We start from the raw sequence: 15,753 nt of genomic DNA, 5'->3' as shown, positions 1-15,753 counted from the left end.
TCTGTACCAGAGCAGGGGCTTGAACTTTAGTCAGAAGTGTGATTCAGTGATTTCTTGTGTCTTGAGCAACATCCGTTACCGGGCAGTGAAATGACATTTATTCTTATTGAAGCACTTGAGTGTTTTCAGCTTCTTCTTCCTTCATTCCTTTTTGTCTTTTCTTGGTCAGCCTCTCCTTCCTCCTCTCTCACTTCTTTGTTTTCTTCTCGTCTGCTCTTTTCCTTGTTTTCCCCTGCATTCCTGGGTCCTCTTTCCTTCATTCCCTTTCTTCCTCGCCCCCCCCCCCTTTCTCTTTCCTCTCTTTTCACACATGTAGGGAAAAACAGGAAAAGAGAGGGAAAAGAGGAGGATGACTGGCGTTCATGTGCATGCATGCCTGTTTACTGTACACAGCAGTCTGTGGTGAACGAATGCGGCCTCATGTGTGCATCCACACACATTTTCCCTCCTTCCATCCAGCCCAAAACAGCCGCACGCTTTTTTCTGCATACGATTCCTTCTTAAGGAGCTGTAGCTTAGAAAATAACAATGAAAAACAAAATCTTCCAGCTTGTGCATCATTCAACTATGAGGCAGTCTGCCACTTGTCTAAAGGAACACACCAACTTCTTGGGAAATACAATTATTGGCCATCATCTCAGGTGCCAGACAAGAAGATAAATACCCTCCTTTACTCTGTGCATGCATTGGGAGGCTATGGGAACAAACTGATTTCTAGTTAGCTTAGCGCAATGAATGATTCTGAACGGGCAGGTTAACATAACTTCATCCCGCCTGCCGAGCTTCAAGACCTGCTGTTGCTCCTGTGTATTCTGGTTCTAACAAATGTGATTCAGGGTTTGCATTAGGGGTCACTCTTTTAGTCATGAATTAATGGTTGTATTGTTGTTGGTTTTTTGTGGCTGTAGTTAAAATAGGGCTTTCGAGGCATTTCGTCAAATCACTACGCAGTCAGAAAAGAAGTTCCATCTCTGTATTTGATCCTAAGATTAGAGAGTCTCGTATGTTCATGGCTATTTTGATGAATGCTTTGCAAAACCCCATTTACATTAATGCAGGACAAAAAAGTTTATTTGATGTCTTTTGACAGAGGTATGCTAACACTTCCCACTCTTAACTATTCCTTGTGCTAAGCTAACAGGCAGCCAGTCTCTGTGAGCATCTGCTCCCAAAAAGGTTAGGAGGGTATTTATCTTCTTTTCTGGTTATGGAAAGAGGGGCAATTCATGTATTTCCAAGGAAGTTCAAGTTTTCTTTTAACATCTAGCAGACTCACATTGCTTTTAATATAAGTCAACTGTCCTGGCACTGACGGTGTTTTCCTCACAGGCTGAAACAGGCCACCTAGAGTCTCCATCAGGTGTCCTGATCAGAGACAGAGACTTGTAGGCACCAGAGGAGTCAGCTCAGCTCTGACCTCAGGACCCCTCAGGGTACAGGTTCAATCCCCTGCCTGCTTAGACCAGCTTTCAGCTCCATCACAGGGACCTCATACAGCAGCGTGATAAATTCATCCGTAGCTCGGAAAGCTGTCACACTACACACAAAGGCATGTGTCTTCTGCATCAACTAGATAAATTACACAGCTTGGCAAAGCCAAAAGAACGTGCATTTCTTTGTCAGCAAATGGTATCTTTCAATCTGTCAAAAGAGGATCTGTGTACCATCAACAGGTAGTCAAAACACTGCCTGTTTAAAATAAGTCTCCCCTCTCATTTCTCTGTTGAATAAAGAATAAAGGGGTAAATATTATGATACTGGCAAGGACAATGGAGAGATGAATCTCTGTCTCCTATGACAACAAGCTGCACACGTCGCCGAAATGACTGATCAATACATCAAGTCCAGGTTTCATTACGTGAATTAACAGCAGAGCACAGGGCAGTAAAGACACAAAGGATTCAAACGGATCTCAAATTCAGTTTTCACTTCCATTGTCAGGCTGAAGATATTCCAGAGGTTAAGTGGAAGTGTATGGGATGGACTTTAACCAATGCAGCTGTGATTCAGTGACAAAATAATATTCATGTCACCGTCTTGTAAATAAGAGGCACATGTTCCAGCTCATATTCTTCTCCACAAGAAATACTTGGCATTTGGCATTTGAAGATGACTCATTAAATTCTAGAGAAAGATCCTTGAGCTGATTAATGATTATTCAAAAGTGCCTGACCTCTATTTTCAACTACTCAGGATGAATGGGATGGATTTTTATTTTATTTTTTTTCAAATTAGGTTCCATTCGTATCTTTTCATTCTTCTTTCCTTCTTCCTCTTTAGACTCCTTAGTGAATGTCCTCCGGCTGTTTTCCCCTGTATGTAAATACCACGTTTGATTTTTTTCCTTTTCTGCATAAAAGTTCAGCAAGCCTCATGTAAGGTGTGCAGAGGCGCCTTCGACTGCCTGAGGCGACTGACCAGTGAGCTCACGTCGGCTCCTAGCGGTCAGAGGCGGAACTGCAGCCATTCGAGGATAATCTCAGATAAGAGATTTGGCTCAGGAAACGTTTTGCTTTTTGTTTGTTTTTTTGTTCGTTTGTTTGTTTTTTTCTATTAAAAAGTGTTTGGGATCAAAAGCAGTTGAATTTAAATAAACCCTTGCAAATAAAAAAGTAAAAGTTTTGTTTCACTCACAAACGTACAGTCTCAGGTGCAATCTTTGAGTGTTATTCCATCTATTTATGCAGTATCATGACAAAGTACAAACTGTGGATTACTTGAAGTATTCAAGCACCCGATGTCAATGTGCATCTTTTTGTGAGTTTCCACTTGAGAAAATGTTGTAATGTCATAGGAATATTACAGTTATTTCCATATTGTATTATGGGAATGTCTTAAATGCCTCAGAGGACTGATGGAGGGATCCAGTGAGAGGAAACAGAGGCCCATTAAAAGTCTGAAGGCAGCATACTGAGGTTACACTCTCTCTCTCTCTCTCTCTCTCTCTCTCTCTCTCTCTCTCTCTCTCTCTCTCTCTCTCTCTCTCTCTAAGATGATAAGCTCGTCCCTTTTGCTCTCCTCACCGTGATTGGACGAGGGCACTTCTTGGGAATGGCATCAAACTATTTAAATAGCACTTTGTCCCCCCTCGGTTTACAAGGGAATCTTTTAGCGACGGGACACATTTTCAATCCAGAAAAGAAAAAAAAATACAATATTTAATAGCCTGATTTTTCACGGTGGAACTTTTTTTCTTTTTAAAATCAAATTATATATAAATTCCTGGGGATTATTGCTGGATTTTTTTTATTACTTAGAATCTGCTTTTTTTATTATTATTGTGAAGCAGGTGAGTGAAATACCAGGCTGTTTCAGCAGCTGCATGATGGAATTTTTGGGTTTCCAACCTGTTGAAACTTTGTCTGATTGACAATACATAAAATGTGAGTTTGTTATGTTTATTTGTCGCAGGCAGGCAGATTTCACCATGAAGCTGACAGGGATATTTCTGCTGTTGATGCTTTGGACCTGTGAGAGTGTGAGAATTGCAGGTGAGTCCGAAATAAGAATTTGAACTTGTGAAACTTTTTTTTTTTAAACAGAAACTTCAACTCAGGAACTGATAAGTCGCTTATTTTAAAAATGTCATTTTTTTCATATTAAAAAAAATGGAAATATGAGACATCCAGTGCAACCAGACAAAGACTGACTGCCTCTTATTCTCCACCCGCAGAGAGCCGGGATGACAATAGCGTCTATGACTTGTTTGAGCTCGTGCAAGTCCCCAAGAAGAACCACGGGGTCACCCTGGTGAAAGGAGACGACCCGTACAGCCCCGCCTATAGGATCATCAACCCAGACCTGATCCCCCCGGTCCCCGAGAGCTCCTTCAGGGACCTCATCGATTCCATCCATGCCGAGAGGGGATTCCTCCTCCTGCTCAACTTCAAGCAGAACAAACGGACCCGGGGCAGCCTCCTGACCGTGGAGAAGAGGGACGGCTCCGGACCCGTGTTTGAGATCGTGTCCAATGGAAAGGCGAACACTTTGGACATAGTTTACTCCACCGAGAACAAGCAGCAGGTGGTTTCCATCGAGGATGTGAATCTTGCTACGTCGCACTGGAAGAACATCACGCTGTTCGTGCAGGAGGACCGGGCGCAGCTGTACGCGGGATGCGAGGAGGTGAACAACGCAGAGCTGGATGCGTCTATCCAGAGCATCCTGACGCAGGAGACCCCCGCCAGCGCGCAGCTCAGAGTGGGGAAGGGAGCCGTGAAGGACAGGTTTACGGTGAGCAACACGGTCCGCTACAGAGTACCAAATCTTGCAAATGTTCATGTGTGATTTTCATCAGTCGTTTTAATGTTCTCATCAACTCATCACTATCGCTAATGCGTACATTTTGATTGAACTACTTATATGCAATAATTTGTGATGAAAAGTGTTTTTGCTGTTGCACCAAGTTTGGCTTAAACCCAGCATCGGTACTTACAGGGGTCCCTGCAAAACGTGAGGTTCGTGTTTGGAACAACACTGGAAGCTATCCTCCGCAACAAAGGATGCCAAAGCTGTGAGTAATCATGACTACGAACTCTTGTGTTTACTCATCACCCATCTGCTGTATGCTGCTAAAGGCCATCTAGTTCTTATCAAATAATTGCACAAATTATACGTAATTTGCTTTCATGGAACACTCCTCAGGAAGGTATTTGTTAAAGTGAGGTGCCAGTTTGCATATTTTCATCAGAACTGGTCATCCTGTTATAGATGACTCTGCAGATTTCACTTACGCTGCTGTTCCATCTACAGCGTCAGACACCATGATCATGGAGAACCTCAACGGTTCCTCAGCCATCAGAACAGAGTACACCGGGCATAAGACTAAAGGTAAACACCACTGTTCTCATACTGCCTCACTCAGTCTGGACTAAAACACCGATAGAATAGAATGAGGATGGAACATGAATCATGAAGTTGTTGTTTGTGCTCTTAAGACCTGCAGATGGTATGTGGTTTCTCCTGTGACGACCTGGTCAGCATGTTTAAGGAGCTGAAGGGTCTCGGTGTTGTGGTCAAGGAGCTTTCCAATGAACTCCGTCAGCTGGTAAGGAGGAAATCCGCCAGACTATCTGTCTGCCTGCTTGTCTGTCTGTCTGGGAGTGTGTGTTTGTGTTTATTTTACATGCATGTGTTTGTTTGTGTGTGTGTGTGTGTGTGTGTGTGTGTGTGTGTGTGTGTGTGTGTGTGTGTGTGTGTGTGTGTGGTCCCTGCTCTCACCATGACTACTCGAACTCAGCTGTCCAACATTTGACATGTGTATTCTCACTTCCTTTTGATAATTGACAAGATTTTTTTTCGAGGAAGGTAATATGAACCATATGCTGTTATAATTGATAAATCCAGAGATGGATTTCTACAAAAGAGAAACCTGCATGGATGTAGTTGTAAAATGAAACTTTTGTTGGATCAAATCAAATGGTTCCTCTTTTTTCTGTTGCTCAAATCATAACAGAAGTTTATCTCATAACTCTTTTCATAGAGCTGATCTGTACCACACTTCACATTTACAGAGACCCAGTAATCGCCCCATTAGCAATTACGCCTTCAATTTGTGCTCGTTTGGATAAACAATGGACTTTATTCTACCAGCATAAACGCCATTTTCGTACAAAATTTCAAACATTTTTCTTCGGTCCGTTTCTTCTGCCAGACGGATGAGAACAAGCTGATCAAGAGCCGCATCGGTATCCACAGCGGCGTCTGTATTCACAACGGCATCGTGCACAAGAACCGAGAAGAGTGGACCGTCGACGACTGCACTGAGTGCACTTGTCAGGTGAGCTCTTCAAAGGGCGCTTGTGTGTGTCTTAAACACTTGATCCCATTTAACTTGCCTACATGGCTTGTTTGTTCACCCCCCCACACACACACACACGCACGCACACACACACACACACACACACACACACACACACACACACACACACACACTTACAACTACTCAAGTGATGTGGTGAGTAATTAGTAGGGTGCAGACCTGGTAGAGGGCCAATAGCAGTTATGTTCTTATGAGAGGGCTGTCATCTCAAGTCGGCCCTGAGGGAGTTGACCAGACTTTGAGTGATGCATTGTTGTAATTAAGAAGACCTTGGCTCTGGTAGGTGGCAATAAGTGATGGGTCAGGTGTAAAATACTTTGCAGGGGTTGTTATTTACTTATTTCCTTTGTCTGATGAGGTAGTTGCCCCCTTCTTCTCTGCGAATTAAAGGAAGGCTCTTAACATTTTGGTAAATACACTTATTGTCCATCCTCCTGAGAGCCAGACAAGGAGCTAGAAACCCTTCTCTCACCTGTGTGCATACGGGGTCTGAGATCCATAGAGACCGGCTGACTGTTAGCTTAGCGCAGTGAATGGTTATGGATGGGCAGGTTAGCATACCTCTATCAAACATCATCAAATACACTTATCCCCAAAAGGTTACAATTTAAATGCAACAATTTAAAATTTTTCAATCATTTGATCAGTGATGCACCTAAAAAAAATTGGTCAACAAAACAATTGTTGATGACTAGAAGAGCAGCTGCTGCTCCTGGTGATGTAGCTCTGAAGGGCTCTGGAGTTCCTGAACTTTAACAATTTGAACCTGAACACACAGGTGAAATCTGTGGTCTTGTAATCGAAGTATGCTAACCTGCCACCATTCACTGCATTAAGCTATCTAGGAGCCAGCTACTCTCTGTGGGTCTCGGGTTCCTAATGCAGCACAGAGGAGAGAGGGGTATCTAAAGTACCTTCCTTTTGAAGAAAAAAATTGTATTTTCTAAAAAAAAAAAATCTTCCACAGACCCAGCTGGCAGAATTTTAGCATGCCTAGTTAGAGGCAATTGCTATCCCCTCATCATTCACAGTGTGCTCATACAGGTTGTACTGGCATGCTGTCTTTACTTGTTTAGGGCCAAGTGTTCAGTCTGACTCCCAAATCTAAAACCAACCTCCATTATTATGAGATTGGCCTCATTCCCACCCTCCCCTGACCCAGGGGGAGCTGATGGTTGTCTGCAGGGGTCTCCTTTCTAAGCCAGAATTCTGCTTTTTAGTCTGTCCAGCATCTGTGCAAATGTGGAAGAGACAATTTAATGAGCTTGTTGCACAGATTTGGATCAAAATCATCCTGCAACACACACTAGTTAAAACAAATTTATGTAACTGTACTGCAGCACTTTGTTAAGAGGAGTTTTAATGAAGAATTACAGAGCCAAATCGTATCCTTAGCTTAGGTTTTAGCTTATTGTTATTTCTCTGTTTGCGCAGAACTCCGCGACTGTGTGTCGCAAGATTTCCTGTCCCCTGATCCCTTGCACTAATGCCACTATATCGGACGGAGAGTGCTGCCCTCGCTGTGGAACACGTAAGCATTTCTGTTCTCTAAATCCAACACATATTCTTGGATCCTGCACAGCCATAGGAAAGCAACGACTATTATGCAAACCTGCACTATAAACTAGGCCTACTACATAAATGCTATTTGAGGTAGAATGTATATTTTTCAACTGACAGATGGATCTTTTAAACACTGCCCCATTCACTGAGAGCTTCTATGTTATTTGCCATATAAAACAAAAAGCCACAAATATTTCCCCTACATGTAAAGGGTTCTATTCAAGAGAAAACATGTTAATTTTAGAGATGATTTAACTGCACTAACATCCGAGTAAATGAAAGAGTACTTATGTGTTTGGAACATTGGCGCTTTGTGCTCTAAAACATCTTTGAATCCTTAAGCAGAGATGGGTGTAATTTGCCAAATTGGTTAAAGTGGGATGGAAAATTGCGTGACTGTGTAGTAAAGCCATCTTCTACATGAAGAGAAGTGACACGTTCTTCATACCTATGCCGGCTTGGCGGCAACACTTCTTTAAAAGCTAAATAAACAGAGGGAGCCACATTCATTCCAACTTCAGCCACTTGTTTCAGTCATTACACACCCAGGGCCATGTTTGCAAAATCAGTTTCCTCTTTTGGAAAACACAAGTCGACAGGTCATCCCTTCGCATCTACAGGACAGTGAACCTTTCTGTATCCCTGGCTTCTCTCAATATTTCATCCTCTGCCCTGCCTCTCAACAGAAGACCTTCTCACTGCTGAAATCCCAGCTAATTCCATTCTATTAGCCCTCTGCTTTAAAAGCTTCCCCCGCTTCATTTAGGGAGGGGAGGTGTTTGTGGGGGGTGCTGCCTCGCTGGAATAGCTCTTTTATTGTCTCCCTCTTCCCCTCTCTCTCTTTCTTATATTCTCGCCTTCTCCCTCCTGCTCAGTGAGAGACTATGCAGAGGACGGCTGGTCGCTGTGGTCTGAATGGACCCATTGTTCCGTGTCATGTGGGCGGGGCATCCAGCAACGCGGGCGCTCTTGCGACCGTATCAATAACAACTGTGAGGGCACCTCTGTGCAGACCCGCGACTGCTACCTCCAGGAGTGTGACAAGCGCTGTAAGTTAACACAACATAACCATCAGCCAAGAACAAACAAGTAGTTCATGTTAAACAGACTTTGCTTGCAATCATGCTTCCTGACAATTGACCTCTGACCTTCATTTATGGCCTTCATTTATGGCATTCAGTCAAGCAAGATGGCAGCTGGAGTCATTGGTCACCCTGGTCATCATGCTCTGTCACCTGTGGTGCTGGTGTCATCACCCGTATCCGCCTCTGCAACTCCCCCACCCCCCAGCTTGGAGGCAAGGACTGCCAGGGAGAGGGAAGGCAAACAGAGAAGTGTCAAGCATCTCCCTGCCCTAGTAAGCAGCCCCCCATTCAATATTCACTTCCTGGCTGCTATATACAGCAATGATAGAGATTAACATGTGTCCTCAGTAAATGGCAACTGGGGACCTTGGTCACCATGGGATACCTGCACGAAAACCTGCGGGAGTGGTGAGCAGACTCGTAAACGCCTATGCAATGACCCTGCACCAAAACACGGTGGCAAAGAGTGTGTTGGTGATGCCAAAGAGAACCAGTTGTGTAACAAGAAAGCATGCCCCATTGGTAAGGCACTCTGAATACTTGCATTGCCTTTATAATCAATGCATTTGTATTTGTATTTGAATTTATATTTGTTTTTCCTGCAGTACTTTGATATACAACATACTGTCTATAATTCCTTTGGATAGAGATGCTGTCTTTATAACAAGTCAAAATTTCTCTTCTAAGATGGATGCCTATCCAACCCCTGTTTTGCTGGAGCCAAGTGCACAAGTTTCCCTGATGGTTCGTGGAAGTGTGGAAAGTGCCCAGTTGGCTACACTGGCAATGGTATCAAATGTAAAGATATTGATGAGGTAATAACGCCACTGATATTTCTTCTGAGAGTATGCCAACTATCAATTAACCTGATGCAAATTTGGTAACTTCTCCAGTGTGATGATCGCAATTGTTTCTCTTAAACCAAAACCAGTGTAAAGATGTCCCAAATACCTGCTTTGAGTTCAATGGTGTGCACCGCTGCGAGAACACTGATCCTGGCTACAACTGCCTGCCCTGTCCTCCTCGTTACTCTGGACCCCAACCATTTGGCAGAGGTGTGGAACAGGCTACAGCTAATAAACAGGTAAGTGCAGTCTTGCATTTGTATAACGAGGCCAATCAGGACCCTGCAGAACCAATCTGATCATGTATCATTCAAATACCTCATCGCTCCTTCTCCATCCAGGTGTGCACACCTCGTAATCCATGCCTTGACGGAAGCCACAACTGCAATAAAAATGCCCGCTGTAATTACCTTGGACATTTTGCGGATCCTATGTTCCGCTGTGAGTGCAAACCTGGCTATGCTGGCAATGGCCACATCTGTGGAGAGGACACAGATCTAGATGGATGGCCTAACGCTGACTTGGTTTGTGTGGAGAATGCCACGTATCATTGCAAAAAGGTAGGTATCAACGGAGCAGCTCAGAGTTGTTACAAATGGGCTTTAAGGGAAGCAAAAATTGAATTAGCTACATGATTACTGTATATAGGATACTGAGTGTTGGACTGTGCCATCTCTTCTTCAGGACAACTGCCCCAACCTCCCGAACTCTGGGCAGGAAGATTATGATAAGGATGGCATTGGAGATGCTTGTGACAGCGATGATGACAACGATGGCATCCCTGATGATAGAGTAAGTGAAAATATCCACTTGTGGCCATAACAAGGGTGTGTGTGTTGGCTCACTCCTGGATGCCAACACACTGATGATTGTGACTTTTACATTCATCATTCATCCAAAGTTATGTAGACGAGGTCAGAAGGAATGCAAATGTGTCTACTTGGCCTGAGCCAAAACCTCAAATTCGAACACTGAGGCATCAGTTTGAAGGAGCTGCACTGTGTGCCACTAATACCACCATTAGAAGAAGGATATGGCCTAAAAATAAAGCACCTTTTCATCCTGCATTGCTCTGACTTTGTACAGTAAATACAGTAGCTCTAAGTCTGATAGGAAATGAGAAGGACTGGATCCAAACACATTTTTATGCTCTTTATTTCTCCCTTTTTTGTCAACAGGACAACTGTCCATTCATCTACAATCCCCGGCAGTACGACTACGACCGTGATGATGTAGGTGATCGCTGTGACAACTGTCCCTACAACAGTAACCCAGACCAGACAGATACAGACAACAATGGAGAGGGAGATGCCTGTGCTGTGGACATTGATGGAGATGGTAAATACTGGAAACTTACAAGCTCTACTTCTCTCAAAAACTGTTCTTTGTCTTTCAAGAACACACATAAAGGGGTCTTTAGCTCACACAGAGGTTTTTTTTTCTGTTGGTTTTTTTTTTGCCTACTTCATCATTTTATTGTGACTCCAGAATGCAAAAAAACTGCCACGTTGACTTAGATTGAAGTTTATAAATGAAACTTCCCCCAAGTGTGCGTTAACAAATGCAAATGAATCGCTTGATAATCAACTTCTTATTTATCCAACCGTACGCTCACGAATCCAAAAACACTCTGGTGTGAAAATGAGCTGCAACTGTTTTTGTAAGTTTTGAATCCATGTCCTGTTTTTTCATATTTCCTAGGCATACTAAATGAAAAGGACAACTGTCCCTACGTGTATAATGTCGACCAGAGAGACACAGATCTGGATGGAGTGGGAGACATGTGTGACAACTGCCCTCTCGAACATAATCCTGATCAGGTGTGTGGATGCACGTGGACACCACCCTTTCCCATTTCCTTCCACCTCACCCACCAACAATAATACCCATTCATTTCCCCACTTTTCTCCATAGCTCAGCATATATCTTTCTTTCAATTGAGTGCAGTCATTAGCCCTGGGTAGCTGTCAAAGCTTTATCACGCCATGTAAAGTTGGAGTAAATCCCGTGTGCAGCTCAAGGGCACATCAGTTCAATAAGGCGTGGTGGGGGGCTAGGGGTCTTTTCAATGGCCCATTGACGTTAGCTGGCTAATGTGAGGGAAGAGGCCCTAGGCTGGATATTACTGTGGAATGGGCTGGTGCTGGGCTGTGTGCATGCCCTGTCGACACTCCACAGGCTTGCTCTTTGCACCTGTGCCATGCTACACTGAGAAATAGGAATGTGTTGAACAACGGTTCTCAGGAGAAGATTTGCCGGCCGCTAAATCAGCAGCATTGTGATCTTTAAAGAATGAAGAAAAAGGGGCAAGTCTGGACATGCTAGCAGCAATGTTGTTTCTGTTCCAGAGAGTACAAAAACTCTTGTTGTCCTGTTGAGATTATTGAAGAATTTTTGATTCTGTAGTTGCATTCATATTGCATCCACCCTCCTCCTCCCAGACTCCTTCCATTCATCCAGTGTCCTTACATGAACTTAGACATGCCGAGAATGGCTAACTTGCTCAACAGAGTCTTGAGGAAAGATTTTTGATTGTCAGCAGGTGAAAACTGCCAACAAATCGAGCTTGGCAGCTTTACTCAGGCAAAGAGTGATTGGAGCCTTTGGAATGCAATCGCCTAGGTTGGCGTGTTAGTTCTTCATACCTTCCTTATTGCTATTTCAGGTGGATTCAGATGACGACCGTGTGGGAGATAAGTGCGACAGCAACCAGGACATCGATGAGGATGGACACCAGAATAACCTGGACAACTGCCCTTACATCCCCAATGCTAATCAGGCTGACCATGACAAGGATGGCAAGGGAGACGCATGCGACCACGATGATGACAACGATGGCATCCCTGATGACAAGGACAACTGCAGACTGGCCTTCAACCCTGACCAGTTGGACAGTGATGGTGAGCACAAAGGATTATATAAGGGCTCTAATGTAGCAAAACTCAGATACAGCAGGTAGCATAATTAATGAATATATACCTTCTATTTTTTCAGGTGATGGACGTGGAGATGCTTGCAAGGATGACTTTGACCAAGACAATGTGCCTGACATCTATGACGTGTGTCCAGAGAATTTTGATATTAGTGAAACAGATTTCCGCAAGTTCCAGATGGTTCCCTTGGACCCCAAAGGCACTTCCCAGATTGATCCTAACTGGGTGGTACGCCATCAGGGCAAAGAACTTGTTCAGACTGTCAACTGTGACCCTGGCATTGCTGTTGGTAAGTGAAGGAGCTTGTTTAATTGTTTAAAACTTTTCGATAATTAATTACTCATTAGCTGTGTTTCTGTTATTCTCTAACTTGACTTGTTTTCTTCTTTAGGTTACCATGAGTTCAATGCAGTGGACTTCAGTGGGACTTTCTTCATCAACACAGAGAGGGACGATGATTACGCCGGGTTTGTCTTTGGTTACCAGTCCAGTTCCAGGTTCTATGTGGTGATGTGGAAGCAGATCACACAGACCTATTGGTCAAATAAACCAACCAAGGCCCAAGGCTACTCTGGTCTGTCGATCAAAGTGGTCAACTCCACCACAGGTCCAGGAGAGCACCTTAGAAATGCCCTCTGGCACACAGGAAATACTCCAGGACAGGTAAGATATTTGGTGGACAAGAACAAACTGATGATTAGAACATGTGATTAGAGATGTATTAAGAGGCTGTTCATTTTTGGATGCTTTAGGTACGCACTCTGTGGCATGACCCTAAGAATGTTGGATGGAAAGACTTCACGGCCTACAGATGGCATCTGATCCACAGACCAAGAACAGGACATATCAGGTGAGAAAATATAAAGAGTTCCATAAAGATGTTCAATCTATATGGATTTCAAAGCTTTGGTTCTCATCAACTCAATTTCTTTCTGTATCCGACAGAGTTGTGATGTATGAAGGCAAGAAGATCATGGCAGATTCTGGTAGCATCTATGACAAGACATACGCAGGCGGCAGGCTAGGTCTTTTTGTCTTCTCCCAGGAGATGGTATATTTCTCAGACCTCAAGTATGAATGCAGAGGTAAGTACTTGATGATGGAATCAATTGACTGATATTCTGCCAAAAATATAGCTCGCAGTCTTTACATAATGTGTCTTTCTTTTTACAGATGCATAAATGCAAGGCGCGGTAAGCTCTGAGGAAAGCACCTTTTTTGTAGTATGAACTTATGTATTCTGTTGTAAAAGTCCAGGGACCGATTTGTCTCCGCAACTCTTTCTTCTGCGGCACGCACACTCGGATGGGGGGAAGGGCATGTGGTCAGCCTCAGGGTAACTTGAAGCCGGTTGGGCAGAGCACCAACCGGCTGACTGCCAGTTGAGGATCAGAGAGCCCCTTCTCCACCCTTAGCATCCAAGAGAACAGGGCGAGCTGGGGGGAAAAGGAAAACATTCCCTCTTGCTCTGCCGGTAGGACACCAACACCTTTCTGTCCCAGCTCTCCCTGCTTTTTTGCTCTCTGAAAGACCTCATTCATCTCTGTGCGGGAGCGGCTCCCCATAGACAACTATGCACTTCCAAACATTTACATCTCTCTCTGTCGTTCAGCCTTACCTCTTCAGCCTGTGTGCCTTTCTACCTAGCCTTCTGGATGGACATCCCAAAGAAAAACAAACTGATTAAAATATCCCCTTTGCTTTACCAGGATGTAGATCGTGAATCATACGATTTTTTTGAGGACTCAAAGGATGACGACAGCAATAATAGTTTTTAGGATTTTTTGTTTTTGTTGAGGACTTGTGAAGAAAATCGTTGGGAGCATTAGAATTAAGGGGAACATGATGTTATGGATGTTTGTCTTCATGCATGTTAGTGGAAGACTGACCTTGGATGGAAAGTACTCATCTAACTATTAACCCATGTAAGGACAAACAGAGGAGAATAGTGTCTTTTGAACATGGAAAAATCATAGTCTTTGTTGGGTGTTGTCTGGTTACCTGAACAACACTCATATTCAACTTTCAAAGATTAAAATGATGACCTTCCGATGTCAAAACATTCAGCAGTTACAATTTCATTGAACAGAAAATGACCACAATTTCAAAATCTGTATTCCCTCCAAAATAGTCCACCATCTCACATCCAATCCTCAGTCATTGGAGAGACTTATGACCCTCATCTTTTTGAGGTTTGAATTAGACATTATGTAAATACATGTAATTTATTGACTCTTGCCTACAGTGTAGGCAGCAAAGGACATTCTGAATACTTTGAAAAAGTAGAAAATCCATCCAATATCACAGTGAAAACTGACCAAAATCAGGTGCAGTCAGGTGTCAGAAGCAGGATGTACGCCCTTGTCAGTTTCTATAGTTGTATAAAGTGAAATCTTAAGACAGGGCTGCATAGTAAGAAGTAAATGTGACTGGTGTGCCCTTTTTTTCAGAGAGAGACGAAACTAAGGCATAAAGGAAATCTTTGACGTACAAATGTTACCTCATTGCTGTTTTAGAATTTGATCAAACAAAAAAAACACAACCTGAGTGCTTTTTTCATATTCCACTGCAATGATCTTAGTGCTACTGTAGCATGAGTTGTAAATAATATGACATTTCATGAACTACAGCCACGCTTCCGATCACCATGTTTTACCCCAGTGAGAATGACAGTCAAATGGGAGATTTCTCATACACACACATTATATATATATATATATATATATATATATATATATATATATATAGTTGCCTTATCTTGTATGTCCAATGCTGTTTGTAGCAGATAAATTATTGTTCTGTTTTGTCTTAGCAGTTTGTGCGAGATTGATTGCTGTGTATGTTTGAGTGTGTGTGTAGATAAATGCTATTTAAATAATTTATCAGGATTTGTTGCCTTACAAAAAAAGGCACGTGTCCATCTGTATAAATGGTTTGCACACTGACATGAGGATGTTCTGTTCTTTTATCATTTTATTCTTTTTTTTTGTTACTGTGTATCAATATTACCATTATTTTTGTACAATTAGTTTTGCTTGTCTGTAAACATTTTCTTAGTTGTACAAAGCAAAAAAAAAATGCTGTTTTTATTCATAGCGATTATTTTGTTACATACTTCAAGTCAATAAATAGTTACAATTGTCATTCTTGTCTCTGCTGTATTTTGTATTGAAAATAACTGATCAACTCCAGAGTTGTTTAAGTAATCTGGATGTATAAAATGGTTTAAAATCACAACCTGAATTAGGTGCAATGCAAACCCAATGCACTGAAAACGCACCAGATATTACCCAGTTTCCCCTGAGGCACAAATAGAGTTGCAATTTCGGTTCTTTCTGTCTGCAGTGAAGCACACGGTCTATGTGATGAAGGCCACATGAGGAATGTGACACAGACGTCTGCTCTTGAGCTTGATCTGCCTGACCTCTGTGTAATCTTCAGTGACCTTTAAGCGAAAGGTTAAACAACACATAGAGCAACAAATCCTTGACATTGGCTTACAGGCT

At 42.9% G+C, this 15,753-nt stretch overlaps 1 protein-coding gene across 1 annotated transcript; it reads left to right on the top strand.

The window, feature by feature from the left end:
- Window positions 1–3,086: 3,086 nt before the first annotated feature.
- Window positions 3,087–15,385, top strand: thbs1b (thrombospondin 1b). Its single transcript, XM_086188927.1, has 23 exons — window positions 3,087–3,289; window positions 3,412–3,491; window positions 3,674–4,233; window positions 4,438–4,513; window positions 4,753–4,830; window positions 4,938–5,047; window positions 5,654–5,779; window positions 7,256–7,352; window positions 8,260–8,433; window positions 8,565–8,741; window positions 8,818–8,991; window positions 9,157–9,284; window positions 9,401–9,553; window positions 9,656–9,874; window positions 9,999–10,106; window positions 10,493–10,652; window positions 11,016–11,134; window positions 11,980–12,214; window positions 12,309–12,536; window positions 12,639–12,910; window positions 13,000–13,097; window positions 13,193–13,332; window positions 13,421–15,385. The coding sequence occupies exons 2-23, from the start codon at window positions 3,428–3,430 to the stop codon at window positions 13,426–13,428; spliced, it is 3,504 nt and encodes a 1,167-aa protein (XP_086045053.1). The 5' UTR covers window positions 3,087–3,289; window positions 3,412–3,427; the 3' UTR covers window positions 13,429–15,385.
- Window positions 15,386–15,753: the final 368 nt, after the last annotated feature.

The sequence above is a fragment of the Aulostomus chinensis genome, chromosome 20 (assembly GCF_037954235.1).
Source record: "Aulostomus chinensis isolate RoL2024-O1b breed Wild chromosome 20, RoL_Achi_v1.0, whole genome shotgun sequence".
Lineage (NCBI taxonomy): Eukaryota > Metazoa > Chordata > Actinopteri > Syngnathiformes > Aulostomidae > Aulostomus > Aulostomus chinensis.
The sequence above is the reverse complement of the archived record's forward strand: the minus strand, read 5'-3'. Positions and strand labels throughout refer to the sequence as shown.